We start from the raw sequence: 17,120 nt of genomic DNA on the forward strand, positions 1-17,120 counted from the left end.
TTATCATAGCTTTTTATTCACCCTGGACACAAATCTTATTTAGCGAAGTGAATACTTTTATTTTTTTAATTTTTTTTTAAACATTAAGTAAAATAAACATTCTACAGTAAACTATTTGTTAAAATATGTACCCCAGTACTTTCAGTTTTCATCTTTTAATGCTGCTGGCTCCTGCTCTTTCAGTGCTGCTTTTCTGAATTTCTGGTCATCGCATAATAGTTGACTGTGCAGTGTGGAGCCAGTCCATTAGTTTGGAGAAAGGGGGAAGCAGCAGAGTGTGTTGCTGTCTTAGGCTAGTGGGCCATGTATCTCTAAATAGCATTTGTTAAAATACACTTGAATGCAGCTCTATTGATTAACCCCTTCTTCCTTAAGGGTAAAGCAAATGTTCATGCCTAAGCACAATTTTGCAACTTTGGCATGTGTTAGAAAAACTGCACATACGTCACAGCTACTTTGTGTATCCAGCAGGGGTGTTGAAAATCGTTTTATCGATGCATTGCGATTCAGCCTTAAATCAATCAATGCAGGGTGCGGCTGAATCACGGTTGCATCGATGACGTCATCCCGGCACAGCCCTGTCAGCTTCCTCCCGCCTCCTCTCCACCTGTATGTTGCAGAGCAGGGATCTCCCGCTGTGTCACAAAGCTTGAATCTGAAATGCCTGGGGCGGCCGCTGTGACGCAGTCCCTCCTCCTAGACTGGCTCCTGTGATAGACGGCACACTGATTCAATGCTGGGAAATTTAATTGGTGTGATGTGTATCATAGGAGCCAGTCTAGGAGGCGGGACTTTGTTACAGCGGCCACTGGAATATTCAAATCCAAGCTCCATGACACAGCATGAGATCCCCGCCACCAGGCACTGGTGAGGCTGCATTTGATGGGCACTAGTGATGTTGCACTGATGGGTTTTTGATAAAAAACCATGGGCAGTAATTGTGATGCATCATGGAATTGAATTGACCTGATCGTAATTGAATCTTGAGACCAGAAAAGATGCGCAGCTCTAGTATCCAGGTGGCTTATACCTTTTGGCCTTTCTTTGGTGGTAAATGGTAACTAATATACAACCGATAGCAAGAAATATCTCCTGATAATTTTTGTATTACCATAATTCACCACCAAAGAACCCAAAATAAATTCTCCTGCTCCTGATAATCTATGCGTTACCACAGGTGCATGTTGTTTACCCATAGTAGGGGTCAAACAGTGGTGCACATTTTGCATTTTTTTTTTTTTTTTTTTTTTATTTTTTTTTTTTACCCTGCCTTAAACACATTAATACTAAATTTAAAAAAAAATTACATTCTACTCAAAATATGCTGACCATGACCTTTGACCCTGACAAATATGCATCACAGGATACCGGAAGCTATTGCTTCCATGATTATCTCCTGGTGATGGCTCCATTTCCTGTTTTTTGTTGTAAAGAATGTATAAACGTACTTTGTAGTGTGTGTTGATGGTGTCCATAGATACTCTTGTCTAAAGCCTCGTACACACGGTACGATTGCTGGCCAACCGAGCATCTGATTTTTGTCAAAAGGGCGTGTGCCAGGATCTTGTCTTGCATACTAACGTTACACAATTGTCATGCCACAAACACGAACGTAGTAACATACTACGAGGAATTTCAGCTCTTGAGCGCCACCCTTTGGGTCCCTTCTGCTAATTTCGTGTTTGAGCATTATTCCAAGCATGCGTGTTTGTACTTTCGACTTTTGTGTGACGGATTTGTGTACTGACCATATGAAAATCTGACTTTCAAACCATTGTCCACTGAAAATTTACTAGCCTGTCGTCCATCATTTGTTGGCTGAAAGTTGGACAACGTTTGTCCTAAAATCTTACTGTTAGTACGCTCCTTTTGAGAACAGTCTGTCAACAGATAATCCCCTGCCAACAATTGTACCGTGTGTACGAGGCTTTACTCTCCTAATCAGCCTTATGGTTTTATCCATCTGTTATGGAATGTTTAACGAAATGTATTGTGTTATATTTTTCTTTTGGAGCTTAAACCACTTTTTTTGGCATTTGTCTGATAATATCCACAGGACGCCTTATGTGAGCAGCCTAGTGACCATAGTTTTAAAACTTTATTTAGTGGCATGTATAAGTGAATGCTCAAATTTTTCATATTTAAATAAGCTGTACCTTACAATGGGTCTGATTGCATTCTCAACAAAGCTGGAAATTGCTCACCAAGTTAGACCTACCACTGATGACCGCTCTTGGTGCCAAAACCCTCAACATTCTCTCTAACAGCACTTTTTAGTGCACCTGCTGGTTATAGTAAGCCTTTGAATGGGGGCTGATTTCCTCTAAAATGCCAGCAGCCTTGTAGTTATGCTTCGACATGTACTTAACCACTTCAATACCAGGCACTTAGACACCTTCCCGCCCAGGCCAATTTTCAGCTTTCAGCGCTGTCGCAATTTGAATGACAATTGCGCGGTCATGCTACACTGTACCCAAACAATTTTTTTTATCATTTTGTTCCCACAAATAGAGCTTTCTTTTGGTGGTATTTGATCACCTCTGCAGTTTTTATTTTTTGCGCAACAAATAAAAAGACCGAAAATTTTGAAAAAAAAACAAGTTTTTCTTTGTTTCTGTTAAAAAAATTTTTGTAAATTAAATACGTTTTCTTCAATGACGGGCACTCATATGACTGCACTGATAGGCACTGATACGGCGGCACTGATGGGCACCGATGAGGTGGCACCAATGAGGTGGCACTGGTATGCGGCACTGATGGGCACTCGTAGGTGGCATTGTTGGGTACTTATGGGTGGCACTGGGTACTTATGGGTGTCACTGATAGGTGGCACGGATGGGCTCTGATAGGTGGGCACTGGGCACTGACAGGTGGCACTGATGACACTGGTGGCACTGATGCCCCTAAGGGTGGCATTGCTGGGCATCACTGCAATATAATGGTGCCAATCAGTGCCCATTTGTGGGCACTGATTGGCACAGATTGGGCACTGACTGGGCACACGTGAATGGCCATGGGGTACATACCTGGCCATCCACGTTTCCCCCTTCCCTGGTGGTCCTAGTGGCGATCCCTAGTGGTCCAGTGTGGTGATCTGAGGGGGTGCTGTGCTGATAAACAATCAGAGCAGACCCCCCCCTGTCAGGAGAGCGTCCGATCGGCTCTTCTCTACTCGCGTCTGTCAGACGCGAGTGAGGAAAAGCCGATCAACGGCTCTTCCTATTGACATCGTGATCAGCCATGATTGGATACGGCTGATCACGTGGTAAAGAGCCTCCACTGGAGGCTCTTTACCAAGATCGGTGGAGCGGTGTGTCAGATTGACACACCAATCGCTGCGATGCGCACCGGCATGTTATCCTGCTGGACGTCATATGACGTCCAATCAGGGTAACTGAACCACCGCCCAGCCGTCATTTGCTATGGGCCGGGCAGGAAGTGGTTAAAGGATAAGTTTTTTTTACCTTTACAGGAAAAAATGCACATATTTTTGTGGAAAAAAAGTGTATTTTTTTTTTTAGTGCAACATAGGCTTATGCAGACATGTTTTCTAGCTTTCTGCCTGTAACTCTGCACTGGCTTTCTGTTTGAAGGCAAGAGGACATGTGAGTGCTCAACAGTGCTCCCTGCAGCCCATGAAACCTTCAAATCCATCTGCAGTGGCAGACGGTACATGTAGTTTATTCATTCATTGTAATCTGCATAAATTACATGGCTGTGTGGATGGAGCCTTGCACAGCTGCGCTGTTGTCAAAAAGACAGCGGGTATGGGGGAGAACCCCCCCCCTCCCTCTTACAGGGGAGAGGGGGGCACAGCTGGATCATTTTAGATGTTCCAACCTGAATAGTTGGAACAAGTAACATGTTCCAAAGGGAAACTAGGTCTTTAATTTTGTGTGAACGAGTATGTTTTGGGTATGGCTGTATGAACCCACAGTTGCATTGTCTTGGTGGTAATGCTGATCCCCCAGAGACTTAGGCCCCTTTTACACGATCGGACCGTTCAGGTCCGCCTGTCAGTTTTGATGGCGGACCTGAACGGGCGCTCCATGTTAGCCTATGGAGCGAGCGGAGACATGTCTGCTGACATCCGACCCGGTCCAATCCGCTAAAAGCAGACGGATGGCCCTACGTCCAGGTCCGTCGCTATCGGATCGGGTGAGATCTGATGAAAGCGGACATGCTGTCTGTTTTCATCCGATCCCTCCATAGGCAGCAGTGGCACCTGACAAGCCCCTCCCCGCTCAGTGAGCAGAGAGGGACCTGTCATCCGCCGGCTCAGCGGAGATCAACGGACTGATCTCCCGCTGAGCCGGCGGACTCCGTTGAAACGGAGTCTGCCTTGTGTGAAAGGAGCCTAAGACAGAAAGTGTCTCAAGTTAATATAAAGCAGCTTTGCCCCCTTCATCCCTCAATTGACATTGATGCAAATTGCAGTAGACACAACCACAGCTGCCCTATTTCCATTGTCTGCGCTTCAATGGCCTGCTTCATCAGTACCAACTACCTACCAATGTGTATTGCCTTAGGAAGTGACAAGTGGGTGCAGAACATTTACAGATTCTCCATCTCTCTGGTTTACTGCACGACTGTAGCCTTCTTGAAAGTCTGAGAGACCCCTGACTTCACCACCTGTGATTATCACTTTCATTAGGAATAGTGGTGCCGTAAAGTGACAATTTTGGTGCAGAAACCAAATGCACTTAGTCAAAAGCCAAAACCAATTACTGTTTTTAAACAATCTTACATTAAAACCACAAAACTGCTTTCATTAGTCAGGGACAAACATTCTTGTGTACAATGTGACATTCCTAGATTACTAATGTTTAGTTAGTAGTGCTTTTCTTCTTTCAAATATTTTCCCCTTTTTAAATGTGCTTCTCATATCCTGCAGTTTTGCCACCTTTTGTGGATTTCAGTTAATACAATTGAGCAGTGACTCCCACCACCTTTCATCACTGCGCTCATCTCCAGTTTAGCCCTTTTTGCCTTCCCCTGCTTGGGTTAATGCCAGGCTCCTCAGCTGTTCAATCCCCTTTCACTTTCCTCACTGAGCTGGCTTTGTATGGACTTCCTTTCCTCCACGTCCCCTCGGTATAAAAGATACATGCCCATTGTGTAGTATGAAGGCTTCACATTTATTACATAATATATTATCCACTTGCATTAAAAGTTGAAATTGTTCGCTTTAAATGATCATCCGACGGGGCACAGCTCCTGTATGCTCTCGTATGTCCCGCAAACACAGTACTCAGTCACTCGACTCCTCCCACGTGTATCGTCATGATCACGTGACTTCCTCAGGGATAACTTCACATGATCGCGACGTTGCGCGTGGGAGTGTATCTTTTATACGGAAAGGACGTGGAGGAAAAGAAGCCCATACAAAGTAAACTCAGGCGATGGGAGTCACTGCACAATTGTATAAACTGAAATGTGAAAGTGGAAAAACTGCAGGATATGAGAGGCACATTTAAAGGGAAGAATATTTGAAAGAAGAAAAGCACTACTAATTGAACTATAGTCATCTAGGAATGTCACATTATTTTATTGTACACAAAGTTTGTCACTGAACAATGAAAGCAGTTTTGTGGTTTGAATGTAAGAGTTTGGGTAAAAACATTCATTGGATTGCACACGGATAGACACAGCCAACCTTTTGATTTGATTTCATTTGTAGGTGTGGGAACACAATTATTTGGTGTCAGCCATCAGACACAAGTTAGAAGTGAGGGACGCATTAGGTAAGGGAGCACTGTAATACACACCTGTTTCAAAAACAAGTGGTAGTTTTTAACCTCGTCCTGCTCGCACTATAGCCGAAAGACTGGTACAGCACGGGCCTAAATTCCTGGGAGGGCATCCATGTACGTCATCCTGTGCATGAGCTGCCTCCGCGCCCCCTGTAGGGCGCGCGCGGCTCGTCTGTGATCAAGTCCCGGTCCCTTACCATGTGATCAGCTGTCAGCCAATGACAGCTGATCACATGATGTAAACAGACTAATCGGCAGACAGCGTGAGGAAAAAAAAAGCCAAATGACATCTGGCCAGGCCCGGTGCCACCTACCAGTGTATATCAGCAGCCTCATCAATGAAGGAGAAAAATTACCGGTTTGCAAAATTTTATAAAAGGCATTGAAAGCATGTTAGAAAGTTTTTTTTTTTTTTCTTTTCTTTTTGTTTGTTTTTATTGAATGTGGCTGGCATTTTTGCATTGCAGTCAGTTGGACGCCATTTTTGCATTGCAGTCAGTTGGGCGCCATTTTTGCATTGCAGTCAATAACAGTCAATAGAACGCAGCATGCCATTATCAGCACTTTTTTTTTTTAATTCTTTTTTTTTTTCTTTCCACTGATAACCCTATTTTTCGCCCAATGTTCGGTGGCCAATTTTTATAAAAATGCATCCCTAGTTAGAAATTAAAATTTGAGTGCTTTTTTCCTATGAATTGAATATGTGGATCAATGCTTTACCATGATACACAGCCACTGTAACCAAACCCTCGATTCATTGATAATTTTTGAGTTTTGCGTGTTCCTGTACCTTTCCTGTACCTTTAGGGTGCCAAAAGGATATTTTCCTCCTTTTAGCGGATGATTTTATATATTTGGTGTTCACTGTTCCCTCTTCCAGCAAAATACCCCTTTGTGGCATGTTGCATAGGATATCACCCTTTTCATTGGGTGTTAGTAGTTTATTTTTTTAACAATAGAAGTTAGAAAATGACTTGGTTATATTATAATCTTTCTTGGTTAGTGTAGTTTTAAAGACTGTTAAAGGCACATAATTCTATGGCAGTGTAATGTGTTATTGGCGTGAACTAGGTTGATGACAACCACATACAGTTTATTTATTAGATTTATTTTTTATTCTAACTTATAAAGGTTTGTGGATTAAATAAATGATTCAGCTATTTTATTTTTTTAGTGTTCCCATCTAAAGCTGAGCTCATTTCTTCTGCTACTTTTGTAAAATAGAGTAGTAAGATGACCCTTATAACCACAGCAGCTGTCCTTGATTAGAGATCTTTTTCATCTGTGCCCACAATGCATAAGTCATGGAGATCTTCAACATTCTAGTGTCCTACCCAAGGATGAAAGATGCTGCTGCTCGTAGTGTCCCTTCTGCATGGGGGTGTCTCCGCCCCCCTGAAAAATGCCACCCAAGGCAAATGCCTTGTTTGCCTCATCGTAGATACACCCGTGCCTCTACATATGTGTCGGTGTCTTTAAAATATGTGAGCGTAAATGTGCCCTAAAACAATTTTGAGCTATCAGATTCATTTGTTCAGTCACCCTGATAAACCCATTGCTGGCCATACCCTGTGCATGTTACCTGGTTCATCATTATTCGCTATTTGGGTGGCCCTGTTTTAACCCCCTCCTGCCCAAAAGCCTTCGATTGAAAAATTGATGGAGCCAGAACATTTTCCTATTAAATACAAATGCAGACAGCTGCCGCAGGCATTACATTTAAGTATACAACAGGCACCATTGGAGATGGCAGAATCGGTAAAATATTTTACGGTTCAGCCCTAACAGTGTATGGTCTGCTTTAGGCTGTTGGGGGTGCTCAGAACGCATTCCACTGCTTTCCTGTATTGCAGAGCTGGGGCACAAGCAGAAATGGAAAAACATCCAATCCTGTATCCAGGTTTTATAACCAGTATACTGTGGTTCTAATTCTAAAGCATATACTCAACTCCTCTGTCAAAATTCAGGTAATACATTTCAAGAATATGCTGGTATGGACTGTGGAGTGTAAAGCCTAATACATACAATGAGAATATCAGATAAATCATCGTTTTTTTTTTTTTTTTGTTTTTTTTTTTTTTGTTTTTTTGTTTTTTTTTATGCTAATCTCATATTGAAAATTAAGAGGTTACCAAAGTTATAAAATTTCTTGTATGACAGAATACAACTTCAGAGGTGATATATTGTGATGTGTTTTTTTTTTTTTTTGTTTCCAAGCATGTGCGGTCTTGGTCACTTGATTTATTTTGGACAAATACAGTAGTGTTTGAACAAAAATCTGGTATCGTACGAGAACAATTTTCATGCTTGTCCCTCTGGCAAATTTTGCAAGAACTGTCGCGATCAGCTCTATGATGAGATTGTGGTACAATCGCTTTGAAAGCGATTTTTTTTTTCCTCCACTTTTCTCATCATGTATACTAGTGATTAGGGACAGTGGAGAGAGAACATGAATTGAGTTATAAAATGTTCTGTCATTTTGTCTTCTTACCATGCCTCACATCAGACATCTGAGAATTGCAGGCAGCTTTTTTTTTTTTTTTTTCTTGATCTTTCCTGTGAATGCTTGGTACTGGAATGATTGCACAGAAGGGTTAACTGTCACATGTGCCTCTAGTGGCTAATAGCAATGAATTTCAGATACCAGCACATTTTGCAGTTGGGTAACTGGAATAGGAAGAGTGAGACCTCTTACAAACGAGGGCATGTGTGCTGCTTGGCATGTTAATAGAGGGTTAACTGCTTGCTCTGCTCTGGTGCTTTCCTATAAAGAGGCAGCCTTACCCAGTTAACCGGGCTGTCAGAGTTTTAGTACCCTGACCTTCAGCTTGCCATGGCATCTGTTCTGGCTGGTACTGTGAACATGGAAAACCTTTTCAACCTTATGAGGCGGCGTTTTAAGAGAAGACGAAAGAAGCGTTCTGAAAGAAAAGGTAGGGCTTGGGGTTCAAAAGTGTACAATCCTTTTTTTTTTTTTTTTTTTTTTTTTTTTTTTTTTTATTTTTTTTTTTTGTGTTGGTTAATATAAAGGGACAATTACAATGTGAGCGGCTATTTGTTTTTTTGTGTTTTTTGTGTTTTTTTTTTTTTTTTTAACAGCCTGCCTTTAAATTTAAAACTTTTAATTTCAGTTTTATCCTATCCTTCGTAGATGACTAAAGTAAATAAAAACATGCTTGCTTGACTTCTTTTCCAGAAAATTCATTTTATTGTAGTTGTGTTTGAATTTAAAATGCATTAGGTGATGCATCTAAAATTATGTAAATATTCATGTATTCAAATTTTTAAACAGTCTGCTGCATACAGTGCCTGTCTGAATATATTGGAACCATTCATAGGCCTTTTTTTTTTTTTTTTTTTTTTTTTTAAGTTGAAGTGTCATGATTGTCGCAATCAATATAAGGATCACTCTAGCATTGTTTCCTTAATGATAGCTGATGATTTGATCACTTCTGATCAGAGATACTTAATGGAGCCCGGCAGCTGACATTTAGAATTATTTTGTTTTACTTGCAAACTGTTTTTCTCTTTTGAGCCACTTTTTTTTTTTTTTTTGAGAAGACTGATCATATTTTTTAAATTTTTACTTGTCTGAAACCAGTATGGGAGACCATTTTCTCAATACTATTCTATAGATGGTATGCTGTTTAAAAGATTGTTTAATTTATGACAACCAGCTATAGAAATGTGTATTTAAATGTCTTTGATCTTTAAGTACTTATTTACTTGCATGCTTTTTTTAAAGCAGCAGAGATTCAATGGTAATTATTGCAACTTCTCTGTACAGTGGCCACAAAAGGCACTTTGCCCCTTCGGACACTGATGTCAGTGTCAGCCTGAGAACTTGATTGTGTATTCATTGTCCCTAGAGTGAAATATACCCAAAGGATAGAGGATCAAGGTTTTATTCATGCCTTATACCTCTTCCTACAGATGGTTTGTCTACTAAAAAGCACATTTTCTATTACACTGCAGTTAATGATTTTGCAGTTAGGATTGATTTAGAAATGGAAATAATCTCAGCTGCCTCTGGACAGTTAATTTGAAAATGCAAGGCTTCTGAAGATCCATTAGCATGACAGATTCAGTATGATAAAGCAGTGTGTCATTCATTTCCATTTGCTGGATTATAAGTGATGACTATAGCAAATTGGTTGAGGGATTGTGATTCCCCTTCTCTGCTGCCTATCTGTCACTGAAAATATTATCTCAAATCCAATGTCTCCGGTGACTGTGTAAAAATGGGAAGCTCTGCCACCTCATCTGCTTTTCCCACCACTACTTTGCTTTATTTAATGTTTACCAGTGGAGCACACAGGTCTCACTGCATTTATTCGAGAGCTGAGCAATAAATTATAGGTCTCCTAAGACGTATTGCTAGACATTGTAATGTCTGCAATAGCTAGGGAACTTTATTTTACAACTTAAAGCGGCGTTAAACAAAAAACGAATAAAATGTAATATATTGCAGCTTACCTGCATTACATAATTTGATGTGGTGTCTGCATTAGTTTTTTCTGTTTAAACCTGGTGATCTGATTGGATACACCTTCTGTATTAGATTACCACCACTCTGGATGAGGGAGCACAGGGGGTACCTTTGGACAGCAGCATTGTCAGTCTGGGACAAGTGTTTTTAGATGCACTAACAAATTTAGATACGCTTACACGTTAAAGCCAAACTTCAGCTCGCACTGGAGTTTATTTTTTATTTTTTTCTCCTTTTGTGGTATAAAGGATTTACATGAATAAATAAAAGCTGATTGGTGAAGGCACATGTTGAAGGCCACATCAAATGGCAGTGGTAAAAGATTTGTCTCAACACTCTTTAACTGCTACATTTTGCAGGAGAGCTTGTTCTGTTGAAAAAAAAAAAACAGCTAGATCACCAAATAAAAATGAACGAACGAAAGCCTAAAACAGAATGCAGCCATCACATCTAAGAATTGGCAAGCTGCAATAAAATGTTTGCTTTTGGGTTTATTGCTGCTTTAAAGTAACTTTTATGTCGCATGCCAATGCCATATCTGTTGTAATACACACTTAGATTTTAGCAGGTTTTTGTCTTCAGACTTACAAAAACCATATAATATGAAGTCAAACCTTAAGAGTTTCAGTTTGTTTGCAATTAAGCAGGCCCTTGTACTACATGGCTTTGGCAAATCAAGACAAATTTTCAGGAAATCGAATAGTGTGTATGGGGTCTAAGAATGCCACATTGGATTTCCTGATGACGCCTGTTTGCAGCAATGACCAGAAAGTAAAGTTACTTTTTGCATTCTTTGCAAAAGAAAGATGTACACTAAATATGGAATATTGTGTTAATCTGGGGTAGTGTGGTCATTGTCAGTTTCTCCCAGATGGCTGTGTCAAGTGATAAAGGGCAAGTATAGGTTTTAGAATATCTGCAATATTACATTTCTTTTCATGTTTTGTCCAATGTATACAGTAGGCATGAAACTTCTTAAAATACGGTTCATAGCTTTCCATAGTAGTACTTTTATGGTGAAAGCAATATTCCCAGGACACCCTTTAAAACCTTATGCCCCAGCAGTGAGTAGGGGGTCTTTGAGTTACAAATGTACTATAATGGCAGTAATCTCTAGAAGTATTGTGTAATATGTCTCCAGTTTGTAGCAAAATATCTCCTGTATCCAATAATGCTTGCAGTTTGTTTCCTGTAACATTACAAACACTGAACATAATGTGCACTTTCCTTGGAGATGTTTGGAGCCACATTTGAAGCCCCATATATCTAACAAGTTGAGCACCACTGCCCTAATGCCGGCCATAGATGAATCATTCTTCACTGAGCTGTTGTGTTCTCCAGGCGGGAGAACCGTCCTGACCGGGAGAACACTGGGATTCTAGCCACTGGCAATCACATGACATACCCCACAGGCTGGCTGTACCCAAGTTAATCAACTTGAGCTCAATCAGATGGTCCCTGCTGGACCAACTTCAAGCTCCACATAGAGGGGCGTGGCAAGGACCGGCATACGAGAGGAAGCTTGTCTCACCGCTCCGCTCTAGTACAGGCAATTGATCCTCTCCCAGCAGCAATCCATTGGTGACAGACGGCTTTCCAGCTGGCTACCGTCTCGGTCCACCCGCCGGCTCTCTGCACCTGCGGAATGGGGAAAAAAAAGGAGGATTTCTCAGGTCCCAAAATCCAAGATGGCGCCGCCCTGGCACAGCGCATGCCGATGGGTGCTGAGAAAGCTAAAGAGGGTGGCAGCATAAACAGAGGAACCAGGGTAAGGAGTACCCGAGGGATATGATGTACTATACCCAAAAGCTGAGGGGACATCAGGACCAGACCGCGGGGGGGGGGGGGGGAGGGGGGCTCAGAGTCATCCTACCTGTCAGCACATGACACACTGAGCAATATACAGGAGACACAGCGTGGCATAGAGAGCCTGAGCTCCCTGCAGAGCTACCCCCCTCACTGCCCACAGATCCTGATGAGCCAGAACAACCGACTCTGGATGAAAGAGGACGTTTCTCTGCTGAGGCAGGATCTTCAAAAGATCCGGAAACGCACAACTGCAGTGGAGAGCAGAGTAAGCGCCATTGAAGATAAATTGTTGCCAGTGGATCGGGAAGCTCATGTCGCCCATCAGCTGGCCAAAGACTCCAGCAATAGAGCTGATGACATGAAAAATTGTCTGAGATGCAACAATATACATATAGTGGGGCTGCCAGAGAAAACCAAGGGACGAGACCCAACCTCCTTTTGTTGATGGGTGGCTTATTGAAATATAAGGACAGGAGGCCTTTTCCCCGTTCTTTACTTTCGAGAGGGCTCATCGTACACTAGGTCGCCCGCCGCAACCAGGCGCCCATCCTAGCCTGTCTCCTACACTACAGGAACAGAGAAGCTGTGCTGAGAAATGCCCGGGAGCGGATCAATGTTCAGTTCAATGGCGTCAGAGTGTCCTTCTATCCAGACGTCTCTGCAGGAGTGCACAGACCCTGGACTAAGTTCTCAGATGTAAAGAGGCATCTGAAGTCTTTGCAATTACCCTATGCTATGCTGTACCCCGCTAAGCTGAGAGTCGCTGCTAATCGTCAGGTGCCCTTTGAATCGGCCCAAGATGTGGCCTCATGGCTTGATTGTAATGAGCAGGCGCTACACCACCGCAGAGAAGATTGATGTGCATCACACTCCTGCAAGATCAGGCACGTGGTTCCTGCCTGCGCAGAGCTCTCTACAAGCTTTGTGAGGAAAGTCCACCTTTTTGTTCATTTCCCTTTTTTTTTTTTTTTTTTCCCCCCGCTCTACTGGTTTTCTTTTATATAATTTCTTAAAAGAAAGTGCTTACATTTTTGTTTTGCCGGGAGACATATTATGGGAACTTTAAGCTATCTTGTGCAGTTGACAAGGAAAAAAAGTGCCTTATCTACGTGAGAAGTAGAGAAAATCGCTGAATGTGTTTTTGCTCAAAATTGGATTACAGTGGCCTGTCCCGTTGACAGCCTGGTTTTTATTTTCCTCTTCCTGCACTGAAGGCTTTTTATGGAGGATACTCGACCCTGGAACTGTCACTACACAAGACTTGCCACATTAGTGCCGTGGCGCATAAGGTTGGTGCTAGCAGCCCTTTGCCGGGGGAAGAGCTGGTGGACAGTATTTTCATCCAGTCTGCCCACTAGGGGTTCTTTAGACCTATTCAGACCTGTGTAACTGTGTTCTGAGAAGAGCTTTACAGATAATATACTGACAATATGTCCCTATTTGTGCCCATTTCTAATTCCCAGTGGTTGAAATACTGGTAATATCTTGGAACGTTAGAGGTCTAAGCTCCCCAATTAAACGCATGATGATTTCTACCTGTTTGAAAAAGTTCCATCTGGCCATCTTGTGCTTCCAGGAGATTCATTTTAACTGCAGTGACCCAGATTTGTCTTAAATATTCTTGGGTGGGGAAGGTGTACCACTCCACTCGCACTTCCTTCTCTAGTGGGGTGAATGTGGTGGTGCACAGCTCTATAGACATCCAGGAGTTTGATACATGTATAGATTCAGAAGGGCTGTATATCTTTTTACACTGTCGTATTGGCTCGTTGCAATGTATTCTTGCATGTGTATATATCCCTCCTCCGCTTAAGGTGGCGGTGCTCCGTACTCTGCTAGCGTATTTAAAGGCGAGACCGGATTTGCCGTTGCTGATAGTGGGAGACTTTAACTGCTGGCTGTGTCCTTCCATGGACAGGCACCCAGGCTTGGGGTCTCCTGCTGTATTGAGGGGATCTCCATTGCTAAGACTGTGTAATGAGATGGGCTGGGTACATATTTGGAGACATAGGAACCCCTTGGATAAACAGTTTTCCTGTTTCTCCAAGACGCATGGAACGCTGTCCAGAATTGATCTAGTGATTGGTAACTTGTCCATGCCTCCCATCTGTCTCGGAGGTTGTATACAAACTCCGCAGTGTGTCGGATCACTCACATATGGTGATTAGCTTGTGTCCCCACTGTTCAGGGTGCCTAGGGCACCCTGGAAATGTAACGACTTCTGGCTGAAGCTATTTTCCTCTCATGGGATGGAGCGGAGCATGCGTGAGTTTTTTGCTAGCCAGGATTCTGCTGACTCCCCTTTAGTGCAATGGGAAACCATCAAGGCTTACCTGAGGGGACTCCTTATCAAAGAAATTGTCAGTTAAATGTAATTCATCTAGGATGTGAGGGAGGAGCTGGAGGTGCATGTATTGGAAGAGCGGTATGTACAGGACCCTACTGACTGGGCCAGGGAGGCTTGGCAGTCAGCTCAATCTGCTTATGAGCGGCTGCTGTCCTCCACAGCGGAGAAAAAGCAGTTCTTTTCCAAACTGGCATTCCTTTGAGGGGGAGAGCACAGGGCGCCTTCTGGCCAGGATTGCTAATTCCCAGCAGGGTTCCTCTGCTATTGGAGTTGTTAAAACAGGGGGCAAACTGGTGCACTCCCCAGATCAAATTTTGCAGGAACTAGCAGATTTCTATGAAAACCTGTATCTCCCTACCAGTGAGTACACCTTAGAAGATTTAACAGGGTATTTGCATGGCATTAATTTCCCCAGCTCACAAGTGACCAGAGGGGGGCCCTGGACGCTCCACTCACATTGGAGGAGCTGCAGACAGCGCTTGCAAAATTCCCTAACTGTAAGGCCCTTGGTGCGGACGGTCTGCCCATGGAAATCTACAAACAGGATGCGGAAATACTTTTACCTAAATTACTGAAGGTGTTTAATGCAGCTAGGGAGCAAGGGTCTTACCTGCTTCTGTCCACAGCCAACATTGTCTTGATATAAAAACCTGGGAAGGACCCCGTGGACCCGGGTTCGTATAGACCAGTGATGGCGAACCTTGGCACTCAAGAGGTTTTGAAACTACATTTCCAATGATGCTCAACTACACTGCAGAGTGCAAGAACATCATGGGAAACGTAGTTCCAAAACATCTGGGGTGCCAAGGTTCGCCATCACTGGTATAGACCCATATCCTTGCTACAGAGCGACCTTAAACTCCTAGCCAAAATCCTGGCACTTAGATTGAATGGGATCATTATGTCTGTTGTACACCCAGACCATGCTGGATTCTTGCCCAACAAGTCCACGGCAGTGAACCCAAGGAGACTTTCTGAATATGCAATCTCCAGCAGATAACATAGGACAGAGGGCCCTGCTTTCACTGGATGCTATGAAGGCCTTCGATAGCGTTGAGTGAAAGTATCTGGGGGGGATTCTCCAGAAGTTTGGATTTGGGGAAACATACATTTCATGGGTCCGCTTACTCTATTGCTCGCAGGCATCCATTCGGGCATCGGGTAGTATGTCTCATACTTTTGCTTTGGGAAGGGCACAAGATAAGGGTGTCCGTTGTCACCCTTGGTCTTTGCACTAGCCATTGAACCCCTGGCAATTAAAATCAGAGACCACCTGGGTATTGCTGGCTTCCGTTATGGAGACATACAGGAAAAACTGTTCTAAGCTGATGACACAATGATTCTGCTTGGATACGTCGAAGGTTCCCTTAAGGAAACTGTCCACATAACAGAATTTGGTACATATATTCAGGGCTCAAGATCAACTGGACAAAGTCCTCTCTAATGCTAATTGACGCGGGGGTTACACCTTCCAATGCTAGCACCATACCACTGGCTACCTCCTTCAGATATTTGGGGGTCCAGGTAACACCCACTACCTGTAACTATGGGAGGCTGAATATCTCCCCACTGCTGCAAAAATTCTGGGTTCAGATTAAAACGTGAAATTCACTCTGCCTGTCGGTAGCTGGTAGGGTGAACCTGATTAAAATGATTCTGATGCCCCCAGCTGCTCTGTTCTGCACAACTCACCGGTAGTGGTCCCCCTTAAGACATTTCGAATAGTGAACTCCCTATTCCGCACGTTAATATAGAAGAACCGCTCCCCCTAGAATTGAACTTGAACATCTGCAGTGCCTTAAGGATGAGGGGAGTCTAGCCTTACCAAACCCTTGGCTGTACTATCTAGCTGCACAATTACAGCACCTGATAGAAGTGATGAGGTAGGGTGCCAAGCACAGGGGTGCCAAAGGCAGCTCCTCTGAGACCGTGATGCTGCATACAGTAAAAGGATAGTCTGTTCCAGTGGCCCTGGAAGCTCTGGCCTTCGGTAAACCACATTAATTATACCCAACCTATAACCTTTATTCAAAAAGTATGGAATAAAACCAGATATCTTCAGGGAGTGACTAGATACATAGAATTTAGTCCGATCTGGTCTAATGGGACCTACCTTGAAATTGCCAAGCTGCAACACTGGGCCTTAAGGAAGAGGTACGGGGTGACATACATTAGACATATTTTCCATAACCGAGTATTGTCATTTGAAGCTCTGCAGGAGCGGTTTGGTTTGCTGTCTTCCATGCGCTTTTGTTATATGCAATTAAGGCATGCTGTGACAGCTCAAAGTTGATCTTCTGAATGTTCTCCCTCTCTGACACCAATGTTTAACTTGATCAAAAGGGCTTCTACCACCAAGGGATTTAAATCACAATGTTATATTATTGCAGAATTTTCTGAAAAAAAAACACCCTTTGCGAATGCTGGATAAATGGGAGGGAGATGTAGGTCAGATGGATGGGGACCAGTGGGAGGAGGCTCTCCAGGCCATGCCAATCTTTTAACTGAATGTCTCTCAGAGGCTAACGCAACTGTACATCATACTGAGGGTGTACTATACCCCCCATAGAATGTATATTATGGGTCTCAGGCCCACCCAGCTATGCACTAGATGTAAACGAGACCATGATGACCTGATCCATCTACTGTAGAGGTGCCCAAAATTACATTCTTATTGGAAGGGAGTGGTGGACACCATAAACAAGATATTTCAGATCTCTAC

General features: G+C 43.0%; 1 protein-coding gene across 2 annotated transcripts in view; it reads left to right on the forward strand.

Moving 5' to 3' along the window:
• ADARB1 (adenosine deaminase RNA specific B1) overlaps positions 1-17,120 on the forward strand; it is a 259,557-nt gene that overhangs the window by 107,700 nt on the left and 134,737 nt on the right. The window contains exon 1 of one of the 2 annotated variants that reach the window (XM_073633479.1): positions 8,389-8,686. The exons of the other annotated variant lie outside the window; for it this stretch is intronic. Within the exon in view, the coding sequence (XP_073489580.1) occupies positions 8,587-8,686 (100 nt within the window). The 5' untranslated portion in view covers positions 8,389-8,586. Of the gene's footprint in view, positions 1-8,388; positions 8,687-17,120 lie in introns of those variants that run through there. 2 annotated transcript variants of the gene reach the window in all.

This window comes from Aquarana catesbeiana, linkage group LG06 (assembly GCF_042186555.1).
Source record: "Aquarana catesbeiana isolate 2022-GZ linkage group LG06, ASM4218655v1, whole genome shotgun sequence".
Taxonomy (NCBI): domain Eukaryota; kingdom Metazoa; phylum Chordata; class Amphibia; order Anura; family Ranidae; genus Aquarana; species Aquarana catesbeiana.